At 34.9% G+C, this 15,866-nt stretch overlaps 1 protein-coding gene and 2 long non-coding RNA genes across 3 annotated transcripts; 2 read left to right on the top strand and 1 right to left on the bottom strand.

Moving 5' to 3' along the window:
* Positions 1-1,780: 1,780 nt before the first annotated feature.
* On the bottom strand, positions 1,781-2,642 carry LOC113727971 (uncharacterized). The gene is made up of 2 exons (XM_027252401.2): positions 2,344-2,642; positions 1,781-2,203 (listed from the first exon to the last, which is right to left on the bottom strand). The coding sequence occupies exons 1-2, from the start codon at positions 2,427-2,429 to the stop codon at positions 1,942-1,944; spliced, it is 348 nt and encodes a 115-aa protein (XP_027108202.2). The 5' UTR covers positions 2,430-2,642; the 3' UTR covers positions 1,781-1,941.
* A 5,737-nt stretch (positions 2,643-8,379) lies between these two features.
* Positions 8,380-10,046, top strand: LOC113727304 (uncharacterized). The gene is made up of 3 exons (XR_003457784.2): positions 8,380-8,782; positions 9,027-9,338; positions 9,464-10,046. It is a non-coding gene; the product is annotated as an uncharacterized lncRNA (long non-coding RNA).
* Positions 10,047-13,882: 3,836 nt separating this feature from the next.
* Positions 13,883-14,804, top strand: LOC140006649 (uncharacterized). Its single transcript, XR_011814384.1, has 2 exons — positions 13,883-14,143; positions 14,246-14,804. It is a non-coding gene; the product is annotated as an uncharacterized lncRNA (long non-coding RNA).
* Positions 14,805-15,866: the final 1,062 nt, after the last annotated feature.

The raw sequence follows: 15,866 nt of genomic DNA, 5'->3' as shown, positions 1-15,866 counted from the left end.
CATGTGCTTGATTAAAACGTTTTACTTTTGATCTTGGACGAGAAGCATTTCGAAAATCAGACAACCAATATCTAATATTTTGATATGGTGTCATAAAGCCACGTGTGTGTGGATAAGCTGCATCACATAAATAATATTTATCTGCACAAAAAATATATATATCAAAATATAAATGTTTGTGGATGAAAATTACTGCAAAAAAATACTATTGTTAAAAAAAATTTTGAATAGAGAATATTAGGTTGTTTTGTTTAATTAGATAAGGATTTTGAATAGGGAATATTAGGTTGTTAATTAGATAAAAATTTTGAATGTAATTAACAAACAGGGATATATTTGGTAGATAAGATAAAGTAGTTGAAATAAATCTCTTGATTCTTATCAAATTAAGCATTCAGCTACGATTCTTGTGCTGAAAAAAATACATACAAATTCAGCACCACTTAATAAGTTCAACAGGTGAATTTTTATTTATTAAACATCTGCAACATCTGAATGTCTGAATGAATTCAGTTTCAACACTTTTTTATGTTATCAAACAGGCACTAAGTGTGCTTAATTGAAATAACAACCATTTGCAAGGGCGCCAAATTGAGGTGCCTTTTTTGCGCCATTTTGTAGTTGTGATTGATGTAAAAGTCTTGATTCAGACATGAAATTGAAGGCACACAGGCCGCTTTATACAGTAAGATACCAAAGTATGCTGTTCTTCTAAGGCAATATAAAACCCAATAGCATAGGCAAAACTCATCAAAACACCCAAGCATTTTTATCTATTGCTACTTTATTTTGAGTTATTTATCAAAATATATTTACTTATATCACCATTATAATTTTCAATACACCTTTTTACCTTCTCAATTATTTTTTATTTTACATACATCACATCATAAAAAATATTACAGTAAAAATATCTCAAATAACTTACTATCCAAACACAGTTTCGTGCAAGAGTATGGCTGCAAAGAGACGTTAGAAGCTATTCACGAAGAGCCGTTGGTTGCTAGTTTCCAAAATGAAATAGCAACCTAGCCTTTGATGAGAGTTTCAAATACACCGCCCGAATTTTCATTCTTGTTATATGCCTAAGTACATTACAAATTAACCTACTAATGACAATCTCAAGGGTAGCTGTGGAATGAAGTTTTTTGTCTCTCTCCGGATACACATTTTATGTATTGTTTGTGTTTTTGAAATGGGTTGGATTTATTACTGCCTAATTAGCGGGTGGCTAATATTTTGAAAACCTCAAGGAGGCCAGTGAAACTGTAAAAAATCTTGGGGGAGATTTCTAAGATTATCCCTTGCATCCAATATTTTCTACCCGCAAACGAGAAGATTGCCATGTGGTAAGTAAGAGTTCAGAATTGATAAGAGTTAAGACTCGACGGTACCATTTTATCTAGTTGTCGGGTTGTTGCCCTTTCCTTTTAGACTGCCCTTTGCCCTTTGGCCTTTGGCCTTTGTCCTTATCTTCTGGTCAGCCTCGCACGGTTGCAGTGTTGCACGCCTGCGTATCTCTCCACCAACCAGGCATCATTTCTCCGTCTCCGGCGGTATTTAGTTCTCGCCGGCATAACTTCATCGACAGAACTTAACACAGCCCTGTTCTGATGATCAAACCATTTCTCAGACCGGATCAAATAATCATCGAACCTTCTTTCTTTCTACATCCATTTCGGATCAAGAACAAATATTTCAACACCATCCTCCAGGCCCCAACACCCAAAAACAAAACAAAACAAAGACCAAAAAAAATAAAAGACGAGGAAAAAGCAACTAAAGTTCAACAGACTTTGATCTCAGATTAACAAGGGAAAATACAGAAGCAAGAAGAATCTACCTAAATTAATCTAAAAGAAGATTACATCTGAAAAAAGGAAAAAAAAAAAAAAAAAAAAAAGAACCCCTAAATAATGACCTAAAAAGTAGAGAACATTCTTAGGCAGCCTTAGCTGTGCAAGAAGACAAAGAGATGCATGATAGATCATGAAGTACAAGAACAACATCAGCAGCTGCCAGATCTCCAGCTACTTCCTCTCCACTTCTGATCTCTTGAGAAACTCTCTCCTCCTCTTCTTCATCGTTTCTTTGGGATAATAGCCTTCTTACTGTCTCTTGATCTGCAACTGCATGCAAGTCTTTGCTTGCTCCAAATCTTAACTTCTTGAACCCTTTTCTTCTGCGATCATGATCTGCCATCCTAAATCCCCAAAGAAAAAGCAAAGGGTAAAAAAAAGAAGAAGAAGAAGAAGAAGTTACTCCTATATCCATTAGGTATTTATTTTTAATAAATAAAAACGACAGAGAGTGTAGATCAGATAATTAAAAAGTAGTACATACTCTTTGGAGAGAGCAACAGGATGCGTAAACCCAGAAAGACAAATGGGAAGCCCAGTGACAGTTTGTGTATTCAAGACTGGTGCCATTTACAGATGTGACGTTAAAGCTTTCAACGGTTGCTGCTGGAGAGTCTTGTTCTTGTTCAAGGGGTTGTCCTGAAGATGGAAGAGAAATAAATAGTTGCTGGATTTTCTTTTGTGGGTTCTGACAGGAAATCTATTACAACTAGTGTTTCTATGCCTTTCTTTATCAGTAGCAAGAAAACTGGTAAAGAGTTAATAAGCATTAAATTCAGTCTTAAGTTGAACAACTAGATAAAAAGTGGCTAACATAAGAAATTGGTGGAGAAATTTTATATATATATATTCGTATATCTATCGTATATCTAACTGTGATAATGTATACATCATTAATGCATATAAAATTTACTATATATATATACACGCGCGCGAAAACTTAGATATACCATTTCATGATCGGTAGTTAGAAGAAAAAATATATCATTTTATCTTCTAGGGATTCTTGTATCAAATTGTTCTTATTTCATTTTCACCACTTGGGCACCATATTTTAAGTGATTTTTTTTATGCTATAAGATTATTAAACCATGACATTACCCTATACTTTTATTCTTATAGAATATAGAATGTTTTTATCTTCATTTACTACGTTCTTGATATAATGAAAGTTAAGTACCACTTCTTTTTTTTTTTTTTTTTGCATTATTTAGATGCTTGTATTTTTGTTTTAGGATAGATTTCATAAGTTTAAATAAGTACAAGGTACCTAATATTTAATCTGAACACGTAAGCAAGCGAATTTAGTTATAGAATTGATTGAATTATCTAGTATAACCATTTAGACTAATTTTAAAATTATGAATTTACCTGAAACCAAAAATTTTGCATTTAATGTTGAGTTGATTTTTAAAGTGACTAGCTCCACTTGGGCGATGCTTCTACGCTGTAAGCGGGCCTTGGACATGTCAATAGCAAGCAACGGGCACTTCTTGTGCAATTTCATTTTCGAAGTCGACGCACATGGGCCCAAAAGCTCATTCATTAGGAAACTTAACAGAATGCCATTACAGGAAGGCCAAGGACCCGGAGAACGACACCGTCATTCAATAACGATTCGGTTTTGTCTTCTCAGCTGTACTGTACTAGGGTCCGGTCCAAATTCCAGCCCAGTCGTTAACCCAGTAACCAAAGACAAAGCTAGAAAGCTGCCCATAACAGGTAAGTATTTATGTACTACTCACAATTCAATCGGTGGTGTGGTTGCACCAAGTCCAACTCTGCCAAATTTCTGGCAATTGATCTTTTCTCTACTTTTCCTACTAATTATTTGTACTTTTGTTTTTTGATTTGTTGTCATCATCTACATTTACTCCTATTCTAATCTATATTAGGGGAGTGATCCAAGAGAATCACGAAAAATTGACGGGGACTGAACCACCATCGAATCATACAGATGCACAGAACACTCAATAGATCTAAGAGAAGCCACATTAAACGACAATTTTGATAAGAGGTAAGGTTTGAACCATTGATCGCCTAACTCACAAGATATGTGGTGACCAGGTAGTTGGTTGCTAATTATTTGTACCAACCTAATAATACCTACAAACTTAGGGAAATACTACCAATTATCATACCCATAATTGCAGTTCAATAAATTCTTCCCACATCATTCAATAATTTAAACTTTTAAAACTATCTAAGAGTTGATATCTTTTTTAATACATCCAACAATGAATAGATAGTAGTATGGTATCCAAAAGGTACCATAAAACTAGACTAAACAAATATATATTGCCAGGCAGTTGAGCCTTCAGTCTATCTCAGAATGTTCACATTTATGGAGTAGTTCTTTCCCTGTTCTACATATATGTTAGCATTTTTAGTTAGCGACTGAGCGCCAAGTCCTGTGTAAAAAATATGCTAGAAGTAGATTGCTTATTGAATACTAGTGTATGAATTTTTTACATTCTTCTTGGCCTTTCTTCTTGTAATAATATCCAATAACAATCGACAACACTACTAGCTATAGATTCCCCATATTGCACATTTATGTCGTCTGCTTCTAGAAAATAATTTATTAGTAGTAGACTGCCCTCTTGCATACATTCTTTTAACCGGATAAATTATCATATCTATGTACTTCCAACTGTGAGCTGAGAGTTGGTGTGCAATTCACTTTGCAAACAGGTTGAGTAGACATATTTTGCCACTCCACCCACCATGCGGTGGAAAACTGGAAATTTAAGAGAGAGAGAGAGAGATACACGGCTTAGGCTTAATATATATATATATATATATATATATAATACTCTCTCCGTCCCACTTTGATAGCCCTGTTTTCCTTTTTCGTCTGTCCCAAATTATAGTCCACTTTCTAATTGAAGAATGTAGTTGTATTTTAATTTTTCTAAAATACCCTTATTCAATGTAAGTTATTGTTACTATAAACCTACTCCATTTAATGAGAGTTGATTTTTTTTTTTTACCATTAATTCAAGTTCCCATAAAATTGTACTCTAATTAATGTGAGGGTATTTTAGGAAAATAGTTACCTAAATTGATTGCTCCAACAAAGTTAACTACTTTTTATTAAACTATGTGAAAAAAGAATCGAGATTAATCAAAGTGAGACGGAGGGAATATTATATATATATATATATATATATATATATATATATATATGATATAGAGCGTTTAGAATTGAATTTGTAAACCTAATCTATTTCACACGTGTTTTATTTTCCAATAAGCTTTGTAAACCTAATCCATTTCATACATACGTGTTTTATTCTCCATTCTCCAATCAGCTTCGCGGACATAAACCCCAAAGACCAAGACCTCCTCTTGTTAACGGAGAATGGGCCAAAACGTGAAAACGCCATCAAGTGCAAGCACCAAAACGTGGAAACGCCATAATTGACCGACCAGAATTTTCTCAAGGAATGGTAAAAGGTCATACATTCGAGAATATGCCGTGTTCACATGTCGTTTCTCCGCTCTATCTTCAAACATCTTTCAAGTAGCATCAGGGTTCATGCTGGAAAGTCTTCAGCAATAATGGAGGTGGATTCTTCCTCCTCATGACCATTTCTTTAAAAACCAAACATTGCTCTTATAAGCATCAAATTCCATCCTCATTCCTGGAAGGAGAAACATATTAGTGGGTGATCTTGTTGGAGAACTAGTCCATTACGAGACCCGTATGCTACATACTGCCATGTGCACGATTAGACCATGCTTAAAGTTTGAACACCCCTTCCCACTTAAGCTCTACGGCACCAGAAAAAGTCAGGAAACAGGTAGTATAAGAACGTAGTGTTGGCAACGTTTTCTTTTCTTTTCTTTTCTTTTTTTTTTTTTTTTGTTTTTTGGGCTGAGATTAAGGTTTTCATTAAGTTTATAAGCCCTTAACGAGATCAAGCTAATCAGAAGGCGGATATTGTTGCTTAATTAGAAACAAAAGACAACTGGAGAGCACCCATAGATAAGATGATTTTTTTGCAATCAAATTTGTCCCCGACTCGTGGCATGAATCAAGATATGAAATTATTACCTTTACGGGTCCATTTGAACTTTTTCGAAGGCTGGATGGGGACTTGACGGTGCCATTTCTCTTCCACAAGCATTGAATTGGTAGTATACTTGTCAAACTGAATTCTATATAGAATTTTCAACAAGTAGATGTATATAGTATATACAGAACACAGGCTCCATCGCAATATTGCATACCCTGCAATCATTTCAAGAATTGTACAATACACTTTAATTAAGCGTCTCATCATCAACCCTTCCCAGGCCAGTAGGAGAAAAGTGTTCTTTGACTCGATCTCAAATTGGATTGCATTTGTTTTACTAGTTCTCTTCTTTCAGCAAATTATTCCATTCGATTCTTCCTCACACCTGTCACCCTTAGATTAATAATGTCCAATCAAACATTTGTTTAATGTTTATTATCATCTATGATGCAGCCATGAAATGATGAATGCAGTCTAAGCTTTGAAATTGTCAAACAAAGATAGAAAAATGCATCAAGACGAACCGAAAGGTCCAAAGCCAAGCATCTAGCTCTAGATGGTGACACTAACGATAGTAATTAACTAGACATTAAATTAATTAGTAGGAGTAAACTAAGGCAAATAATATTGGCATTTCTAAAGAAGTGTCTAGCACTCCTTTCATGCTGAATTATGATCTAATTGACGAAATTGCTTTCTATTTCTTTTTTTTTTGGCGCAAGTATTTGGAACTAATTGTGTGTTTCTTTTTTTTTTTTTCTCAAATTTGTGGCCAACTAAAGATTTGAATATGTTCTTTTTTTTCACTTAGGGGGTGTCCCAGCCTTTTTTTTTTTTCCAAACTAATCCCCCTAAAGCCAGCAGAGCCCTGCCCAAGGAGCAATTTTGCCACAGCGGGGGTCGAATATGTTCTATTTACGACGAGATATATTTCTGTCTAGTTTGGTGATGTGTTTACAAGATACATTATTGTAATTGGAGGTTATTCTTGTGATATTTAAATGCATTTGAGGCTAGATTAAAATTCTGGTGTAATGATTTGTTTAGATTATGAGTAGAAGATTACATTGAATTGATGAAAGGGGATGATTTTGATTCGAAAAAGTAACAAGCATAAATCTAGGACTTGAATAAGCATAGAAGAAATGCCATAAACAATGGACAAAAGAGGGCATTTTGGAAACTCAAGGAACATAAAATAAAGGGTTATTATCACTTTACCCCCTTAACTTTTGGTGCTACTATCAATTTCCCCCTTAACATTATTTTTTAGTCACTTTACCCTCAAGACTAACGGTCAAACTTAACGGAGTTTGTTAATTAAAGTGAAAAGGCATGTTTAACCCTTAAAATTATTATCACTTTACCCCCATAAAATATAGTCTCATTATCAATTTACCCCATAGAATTATTTTTTAGACAATTTATCCTACCATTAAACCAACTTAGCAAGTTAAAAAACTTTAGAAGAAAATACCATTCTCTTTGCATAATAAAAGTAATAAAAAATTTAGAGTGACTCTTCTACTTTTTAATATCAAGAAAAAAAGTCAAAGTATTAAGTTTTTTCTTCTTGACAATCTTATTAATATTGAAAAAAAAATAGAAAGATGGAGAGGGGGAGGGGGAGAGAGAGAACTCAATTCTTTTTTTAAAATTAAAAATAAGAAAGAATTAAATACTTTAATTATTTTAAAATTATTTCACTTTTTTGTTTACTACGAAATTTCAATTCTAATCCTGACAACCTTATAAAGTAATACGATAATGTTAGACTTTTCTTTATTTTATTTTTTTGCAAAATCTAATTTTTTGTCTCCTTCTTTCCTATCTTCTTTTCTTTTCTTAGTATTAATAAGTGTGAAAAAAAAGAAATTTGAGAAAACTCTTTTATTTTTATGTTTTTCGATCTCTTAAAGTAAAAAAAAAAAAAGAAGAAAGAATAACCATTCTAACTTTTTATTTTAATTATATATAAAAAAGGGTAAATATATTTAAAATTTTTTGACCATACTAGCTAGATTAATGATGAGGTAAAATGCCTAAAAAGTAATGTTGAGAACTAAAATGATTGTATCACTATAATTCAAACGAATAAAGTGATACTAACAACGTAGTAATGCTATAAAATAAAAGAATATTTTTGTACAAAATTTATTAACATATTGAGTTGAATTACTTATAGGGGTAAAGTGACTAAAAGGTAATGTTGGGAGTAAACTGATAGTAGTGATATAGTTTAAGGGGATAAACTGATAATAACCCTAAAATAAATGATTGGAGTGTTAGACGTGTTTATTGGAGGGCAAATATAATTTTCGGTAGACTGATATGGTGGTGTAAACTTTTTATTAGCAAGCAGCTGACTTCAGCAGCTGACATAATACAATTTGTCATTATCTTTGTCCATTGCCAGATCTCTATGACATCTGTCCATGTTTGTACGACAATCACAAGATGGCAACCACCATAGGACAGAAATTAAACATGCGAGCCCCTTAAAGATAAGTGAAATGCAAAAGAAAAAGATCTCGTAAGGTTGGGTCTCTTGGGGCCAGACCAAGCAAAACATATTAGACAGTAGTAACGTTTCATTCCTCCAGTAAATCTCTGAAAAATATCGAGCAGGGACCTTAGCCACATATTTCTGAGTAGAGAACAACGACGATGAGGTTCCCTTCGCAGGAGAGATGAAACCGAAGATTATTCCGGTTTCTACAGCCAAGAGATAGGGATGGTCGTCGGTGTCATCGTCCTGCGTTAAGGAAACCTTGTATCTTTGCAGCCTTATGTATGCGTTTATGTTATTCACTACCCTAGCTATTTCTAGAAAAAAAAAAAAAAATTGGTTGGTTTTGCTCAAAGGGTTCATCTGGCTGCAGATTTGTGTACCGGAAAATGGTAAATATAAGTCGGTCTTTCGGTTTCCTCTAGTTTCTCGATAGTTTCTCACACTGCTTGATTGTAATATATACCCATAATTTTCCTTCACGAAATGCATCCCATTTGTTAGCCTCGACCTATCAGATGCAGTTCGTTCTTTCATCTGTAAGCTTGCTTGTGCTAATTATGGAGAAATATCAAATTTTAGAAAATCATTTAGGTACTTCTTCTTTGGCTTATCCTTTGGTTGCATCCATTTCAGGTACTGAAAAAATGACCGACACTTTTACTATGTAGTAAGAGAAGGCATTATGTTGAGAACTATGCGTCGAGTGGAGTCAACGGAAGCCAACGGCTGCAGCTCCGCTCTTTCTTGGTTTCTTTCCGATCCGCGAGCTTACAACCTCCAGAGTGCTGAGCCTCCATGAGCCATCTTTCCTAAATCGCCAAATGAAAAGATTACGCCATATATGCTATGTCAGTTGCTATTATCCGACACTCCTCCTCAGTTTCTATGCACAGTAAATTGTGCATCAGATTCTGTAGTCATTCGTTTCAACTTTCAAGTGAGGAGGTATCATTTGCCATTACTAATGCATTTCATAGCGATAACTCAACGTTAAGTTAAGGTAGTGATACATGTCTGGTATATATATATATATTCTCTAATACCATTTCCTTTTTCTTTTTTTTTTAAAGATGCAAGGAAGCCTTCAATCTGTACAATGAAGAAAGGAGAAAGGAGAGGGCTCAAGAGTATTTAAGTACGATGATGATGTTGTGAAGACGTGATTTTAGTAACGTGTTACTAGCATGAATGAGCTAATTACCGAGGATGTTGTGATAGTAGATCTTGAATGTTTAAACTCCCAATTGCGAGTTGCATAATTAGCTACTGACTAAATTGTGGTTATGAAGCTACTAAATTATCTCTATTTTGTAAACATAATCCTTAAGCAGTTTATGTTTCTGATCAATTCTCAAAACTCAGGTTCAAACTGGTAACTACTTCCACAACTGAAGCTACCATTCATCCTCAGTGCTCCAAAAGAAACAAACATCGGAACCACCTATCATCCCATAAGAAAAGGCATGATTGCATAGCACTTCTTCAAAAGAACCGGAGGGGAAAGAAGGAGCAAGAGAGATCAACAATTGAGCATGATGACATTCCCGTTCTAGTGATAGAATTGGGGTACGTTACATGTAATCTCTTGTACTTTTGTCTAATGCCACGTTATCCCTTAGGTTTCAAAATAATTATAATCCTCCTGTGAATTTATATAGAGTGAAAAATGGGTAGAATACACAATCGGATATGTCAATTGAACTAGATGAGCTAAAAACATGCGCACAACAGAATCATAATAGCCAGTTAACTCCCTATAATTTGCATGAATATCCACTTAATTTCATTATGATTTTTGCACTTATCCGCATAATCCCCTACGATTTTATTAATTATACAACGCAATCAGGTCATTATTTAAGTAAGGGCAATATAGGTATTTTAGTTAACAATATTACATGAAACTATTTTTGAATCAAGTTTCCATTTTACTAAAACTATAAGAGGGTTAACTGCAAATGGCAGGGCCATGTGAAAGCAAGTAGGGTCAACTGGCCCCACTTAACTTTGGATTAGGTTTAGAAAATTTTAAAATTGCATCTTATTTGATCCCAGTAAATTTTAATAAATTATCTTTTCTATACACATTGACCCCCAAACAATTGAAAATGTATAATTGTTACCATCACAAGAATTTTGAATTTATTCAAGTTATTTATGGAAGTTATTACAAGAATAAATTCTTCCAAAGTTTCCAAAAATAAGAGATGAGTTTTCTTGAGTAGAGTGGGAAAATCAATTCTTTCAAACTTCAAAGTTTCCAAAAACAATAATTTTTCAAATGGATGCTAAATTTTTTATTTATAATACAAAATTTAATCTGCAGGTATATTATTTCTAGTGTATATTTAATCTACTATTAGGACGGTAATACAAATCAAATCATGATGGATGATTTCCAACAATCCGTTAATGAAACTTGCTTCTATTAAAAAAATAATATGTATATAATGGTAGTAGTTTTTATTTTTATATTCTAATTTTTTTCTTTATAAAAGCTTTAATGCACCGTCAAAAAATTTTGGATTTTCTTAAAAAAAATTTATATTTTTCAATTATCATTTTACCTTAAATACATTAAATCGATGTAGTACTTTTTTTACAAAAATTTCAAAAAAAAAACTAGCAATCGAAATGGACTCTAAGGTTTACTGTATTAAAACTAGCAATCGATGTAGTACTTACCATGAGGTCTTGGTTCTAGCCCTGATTAAGTGGATATTTTGAAATGTTAAGAAGGTTATGTGGTAATGAGCGAAACCGTAAGGGGGTTTTGTGCAATTTCACGTAAAAATTATATGTACGAGAATTTATTGTGTACGAGAACATGTGTATTTCTCTTAAAGTTTTAAACACAAATTAAGCCGTATTTAATGTATTAAGTAGTAAAATATTTCTGCTGTAGTCAAGAAATGTGAGAGAGAGAGAGAGAGAGAGTAGCATCAGTATCGCTTTTCGACTCTATTTTCAAACATATTTCATGTTGCGTCGGTGTTTTAATAAATAACAAAAAATAAAAAAGGGAGAGAGAGTAGCATCAGTATTCAAGCTTGAAAGTCTTCCATATAATTTGGTGCAGATAGAAGTAGAACCTACCTACCATTTCTTCCCAAAACCAGACATTAAATATTACAAGCATGAAATTCCGCCCTCGTTCCCAGATCTACTTGCTCCTTCCTCGGACATGCTAAAAGGTATCAGTTGAAAAAGGATATCCCACAAAGCGGCATCAGCTGAAGTCAGACGAAAATCCCACAAAGAGGATGGACCATTTACAAAGTACATCCATTGGCTAAGCTGTACCAAACTTAGGGAGCATATTCTAAAAAGAGATTAGTCTTACTGGCCATGTCCATGATGATCACGCCATGTTTAAACTTTTACAAGCTTAAAGCCCTCGCGATTCAACTGGGGATGGGGTTCTGGTTATGTTTTTATTGTAAATTATAAGCCGTTAATGTGACTGTGGGATGAAGCTAAGACAAGGCCAATTATCAATTGTGTTGCTTAGAAACCATTTCCAACTGGAGAGCACCTATTCCACAGCTAAGATGACCTTTTCTTGGCATTCAAATCACTCAGCCGCCATAATCGATATATCCAATTTGCCATTGCTCGAAATGGACAGTGCATGGACAAGTCCCTGGCGTCTAGAGTGGGGATAGCTCGTGGCATGAATAGACACCTTTGTATGTTTACGGGTCCATCCCTGTGAGCTTCTTGTGGAGAGGGGCAGTGCATTGGATATGGTTGGGGTCTGATTATATTGTACACTTTTAATATTAGTTGACGTACAATTATATCACATTATTGCATTCAAGGTAAAATTGGTGAATATGAATAAAATATTTTACATATATTCAGTAAAATATTGTGATATATTTGTACACTAAAAATTTAAATATGTACAACGATTGGATAGAATCGCACAAGACACATGATTTGTATTTCAGCTCTTGTACGAACCTTTTCAAGGCTAGAGAGGCCGTCACGGTGCCATTTGTTGGGGATAATACAAGAGAAAGTGACAAAAAGTTACAAAGCAGATGATGCAAAAAGATTTCAAATCGTGATTCGAATCACTTTGTTCGAATCAATTTCCTTTAGACTTTATTTGTCCAGAAATCAATCAGTGTGCAAAGAACTTGTGCAAATAATCTTTACAATAATTTGAAAGGTATTTGTCTTTAACTCTTACATAAAGCTAAACAAACCTACTTAAATTATGTTGTGCTTTTGCAAAGAATTCAAACAGTAGGAAAATGATATTTTTCAACAAATCATCACTACTAGACCTTTATAGAATTTTATAGAATTAAGATTGAGAATGATCAAGAGCTGCAATCTTTCTCCATTAATTGTGACTTTTCTTTGAATTGTGTTGGTCAAAAGATTCCTCAACACTAATGCAAGTTTTCAGAGAGTTTTTTTAACGTTTAATCATCATTTGAATGGCAATTAACTATCAAAAGCATGAAGAGGTATCAAACAATAAACTTGAACTAACTTCTAACCGTTGCACGAATCAAACAATGATGGACCTATATCGGGTTCGATGTCGGAACCAGACGTACAAATGACCAAATTTTGAAAATTCTCCAACATCATTCCCCTTCCAGAACAATTGCATGAATTGGTGGCGTACTTGTCAACTTGAATTCTCCGCAGAATTCTTTAACAACTAGATAGTGCAACACAGACCGCAAATGCGTGCATCACGTGTACATCCCTCAATCATTTCAAAATAGGCAGTAGAGATACTGGTTAATTAGTAGCAACATTAACTAAGGCGCTCACCATCAAGTATCAACCCTTCCTATGCCAGTTGGAGTAATGTGCTCTTTCACTTGATCCACCGAAAGGGTTACATTTGTTTTTCTAATTCTGTTCTTTCAGCCAATTAATCCATTTGAGTCTTCCTAGTTTTTCTCACCCTTGAATTTTTAATGTCCAATCAAACCTTTGTTAAGCGTTAGTTGTCATCTCTATATGATGCAATCACGAAATGATCGTCTAAGCTTTGAAATTGTCAAACAAAAAGATCCCTTGTATAGAAACACAACAAAAAAAAAAACAAACTAGAAAGATGCATCGATATTAACCAAAACCAGGCATCTAGCTTTAGCAGAGATTAGGATTAAACTAATTCATTGATGGTGATGTTCTTGTCAACAGTTTTTTGAGTAAGCAACTGACTTCAGCTGCTGATATTATGCAAACGTCAATTCCACTGGACCTGTCCATATTTAATTTAACGACAATAACGAAACGAAGACCACAAGCAGTAGGGACAGAAGTTAATCATGCAGGCGACTTCTGTTGATAAATAAATGAAATGCAAAAAAAGCATAAGGCTGGGTCTCGATCCGGGGGGCCATGCCCAGCAAGCCTAGTTTTACACGGTCTTAAAGTTATATTTTTCAGCAGTGAACTCTCTATAAATAATGTACTGAGCAGGGACCTGGCCACATGCTCTCGCGGATGGAACAAAGAAGAAAAGAAGCATTGAGAGGTTCCTCACGCAGGAGAGATGGCGCCTATGACTATTCCGGTTTCTAGAGTCTGGAGATAGGGGTGGTCATTGGCTGCCATCTCTCTGCGTCAGGAACCTTATATCTTTGCAGCCATGTCCCCTTTATGTTTACTTTTCCAATTTCTACAAGAAATTTATACTAGTTGTTTTCGTTCACAGGGTTCATGTTGTGCGGATTTTGTGGACTAGGAAATGGTCAAAAACGGCGGTCCCTATGGTCATATCTTGTTTCCCTCATCTTCTTACGGCTTGAATTTACTATATCCATAATTTTCCTTCACGAATTGCATCTGACCTATCAGCCCCAACATTCCTGCAGTTTTGTTCTTTGATCCATGTGGCTGCCTCTGCCAGTAGTTTACCATTATCAAGTTTACATGTTCACACCTCGGTAATGTTTCTTTTCACCTTATGCTTTGGTTGCTTCCATTTTAGCTACTGAACAAATTACCGACACTTTTAGTGTATGTAGTAAGAGAAGACATGCGTTCTGCGGATTCCTGAAACTTAAAAAGGTACCTGCATAATCTAGTCGGGACTCCATTTTGGCTTTCTCATGCATATCACTATGCTGAGAACTATTTTGTTCAGTAGAGTCAACGTCAAACCGATGGCTGTAGCTCTTTGTAGTACCGACACTCCTCCCCACTTGGATGCGGGGCAGGTACAAGCGTGCCTGAAATGTGTAATTTTTTTTTTAACGATATGTAAATTTCTTTTACTTCTTCGTACCCTAACAATAGGGTGTGATATTCTATTATTGTTCATGTGAATTACACATGTAATAATTATATTTTTATTGTTAAATTTTACAAGTAACTCGTGTAAAATTACACATTATTCAAAAAATTATTATTCTGAATGATTGTTACTGACAAGCGTCTAGACTAGACCTTTATCCCTCCCCACTTTGCCTGCGCAGTAAATTATGCATCAAATTTGATTGTAGTAATTCGTATTGCTTGATCAGGCATATGCAATTGCCATTACTCTTAAACTATATTTGCAAAACACTCAGCTGTATTCACACACGTGTGGCCTTATTAATCACTTCTCTCTTGAAGTAATTTTCTAGCATATCATCTCTTTCTTGGATACAAGAATGATGTTGAGAAGATGTACGTGTTCTCTCTTAAAAATTGTAGTGCCTATTTTTTGTTCTGTCTGCAACTTTGCATACTGATTCCGTTAAAGTTGCGCCTATGATGCTGCTAAATCTCAATTTGTGTGAACGTAATCCTTGAAACAAAGGTATCGTTTTATGTTTCTGGAAACTCAATACCCAAGTTGAAACTGTTGACTGCTGGGTTCAAATCCTCGGTCGCACCGCACGTTAATTATCGGTCCGAAAGACCAATCCACCAACACCTTAGCAACACCACAAATCTTTAGTGGTCCGCTTTCAAAAGCAATAACTCAATTATTCTGCTGCAGTTACTACCCCCCATCACCACCGAAGAACCATCTTCATCAAAAACTAGAACCATAAAATTACTCATTCAGGTTTAGTTAATGGATTGGGTTTGGGCATCCATTATTGCTTCCAAGCCGTAGAGTCCGAATTATCTCTGGGCATCCAGTTGCTAAAATCTTTCTAAATAGGAATTGTTTGAGCCTTGAGGATGGTGGCTGCGGTGGTAACTGGCAAGTGAAGAAGGTGATGAAAGAAGTTGACTAGGGTTTGGGTGGAGAACAGACAACAGGAATTCCAAAAAAAAAAAAAAATTCTGTGGGGTGTTTAGATGAGTGCAACGTGTCTTCCTTTAATTTGTGCGACTGGGGATCTGGTACCAATGACGGGTTCGCCAATAAATGCCACTCCGTATCAGTGTCTCCCCAAGGTACAGCCATTGGAACAGGTACTAATTGTACTTACTGCAAAATAAGGAAAGGAGCCAAACATGGGGAAAGAAACCTTTTTACGAACAATACTCGGCTTC

The sequence above is a fragment of the Coffea arabica genome, chromosome 1c, assembly GCF_036785885.1.
Source record: "Coffea arabica cultivar ET-39 chromosome 1c, Coffea Arabica ET-39 HiFi, whole genome shotgun sequence".
Taxonomy (NCBI): domain Eukaryota; kingdom Viridiplantae; phylum Streptophyta; class Magnoliopsida; order Gentianales; family Rubiaceae; genus Coffea; species Coffea arabica.
The sequence above is the reverse complement of the archived record's forward strand: the minus strand, read 5'-3'. Positions and strand labels throughout refer to the sequence as shown.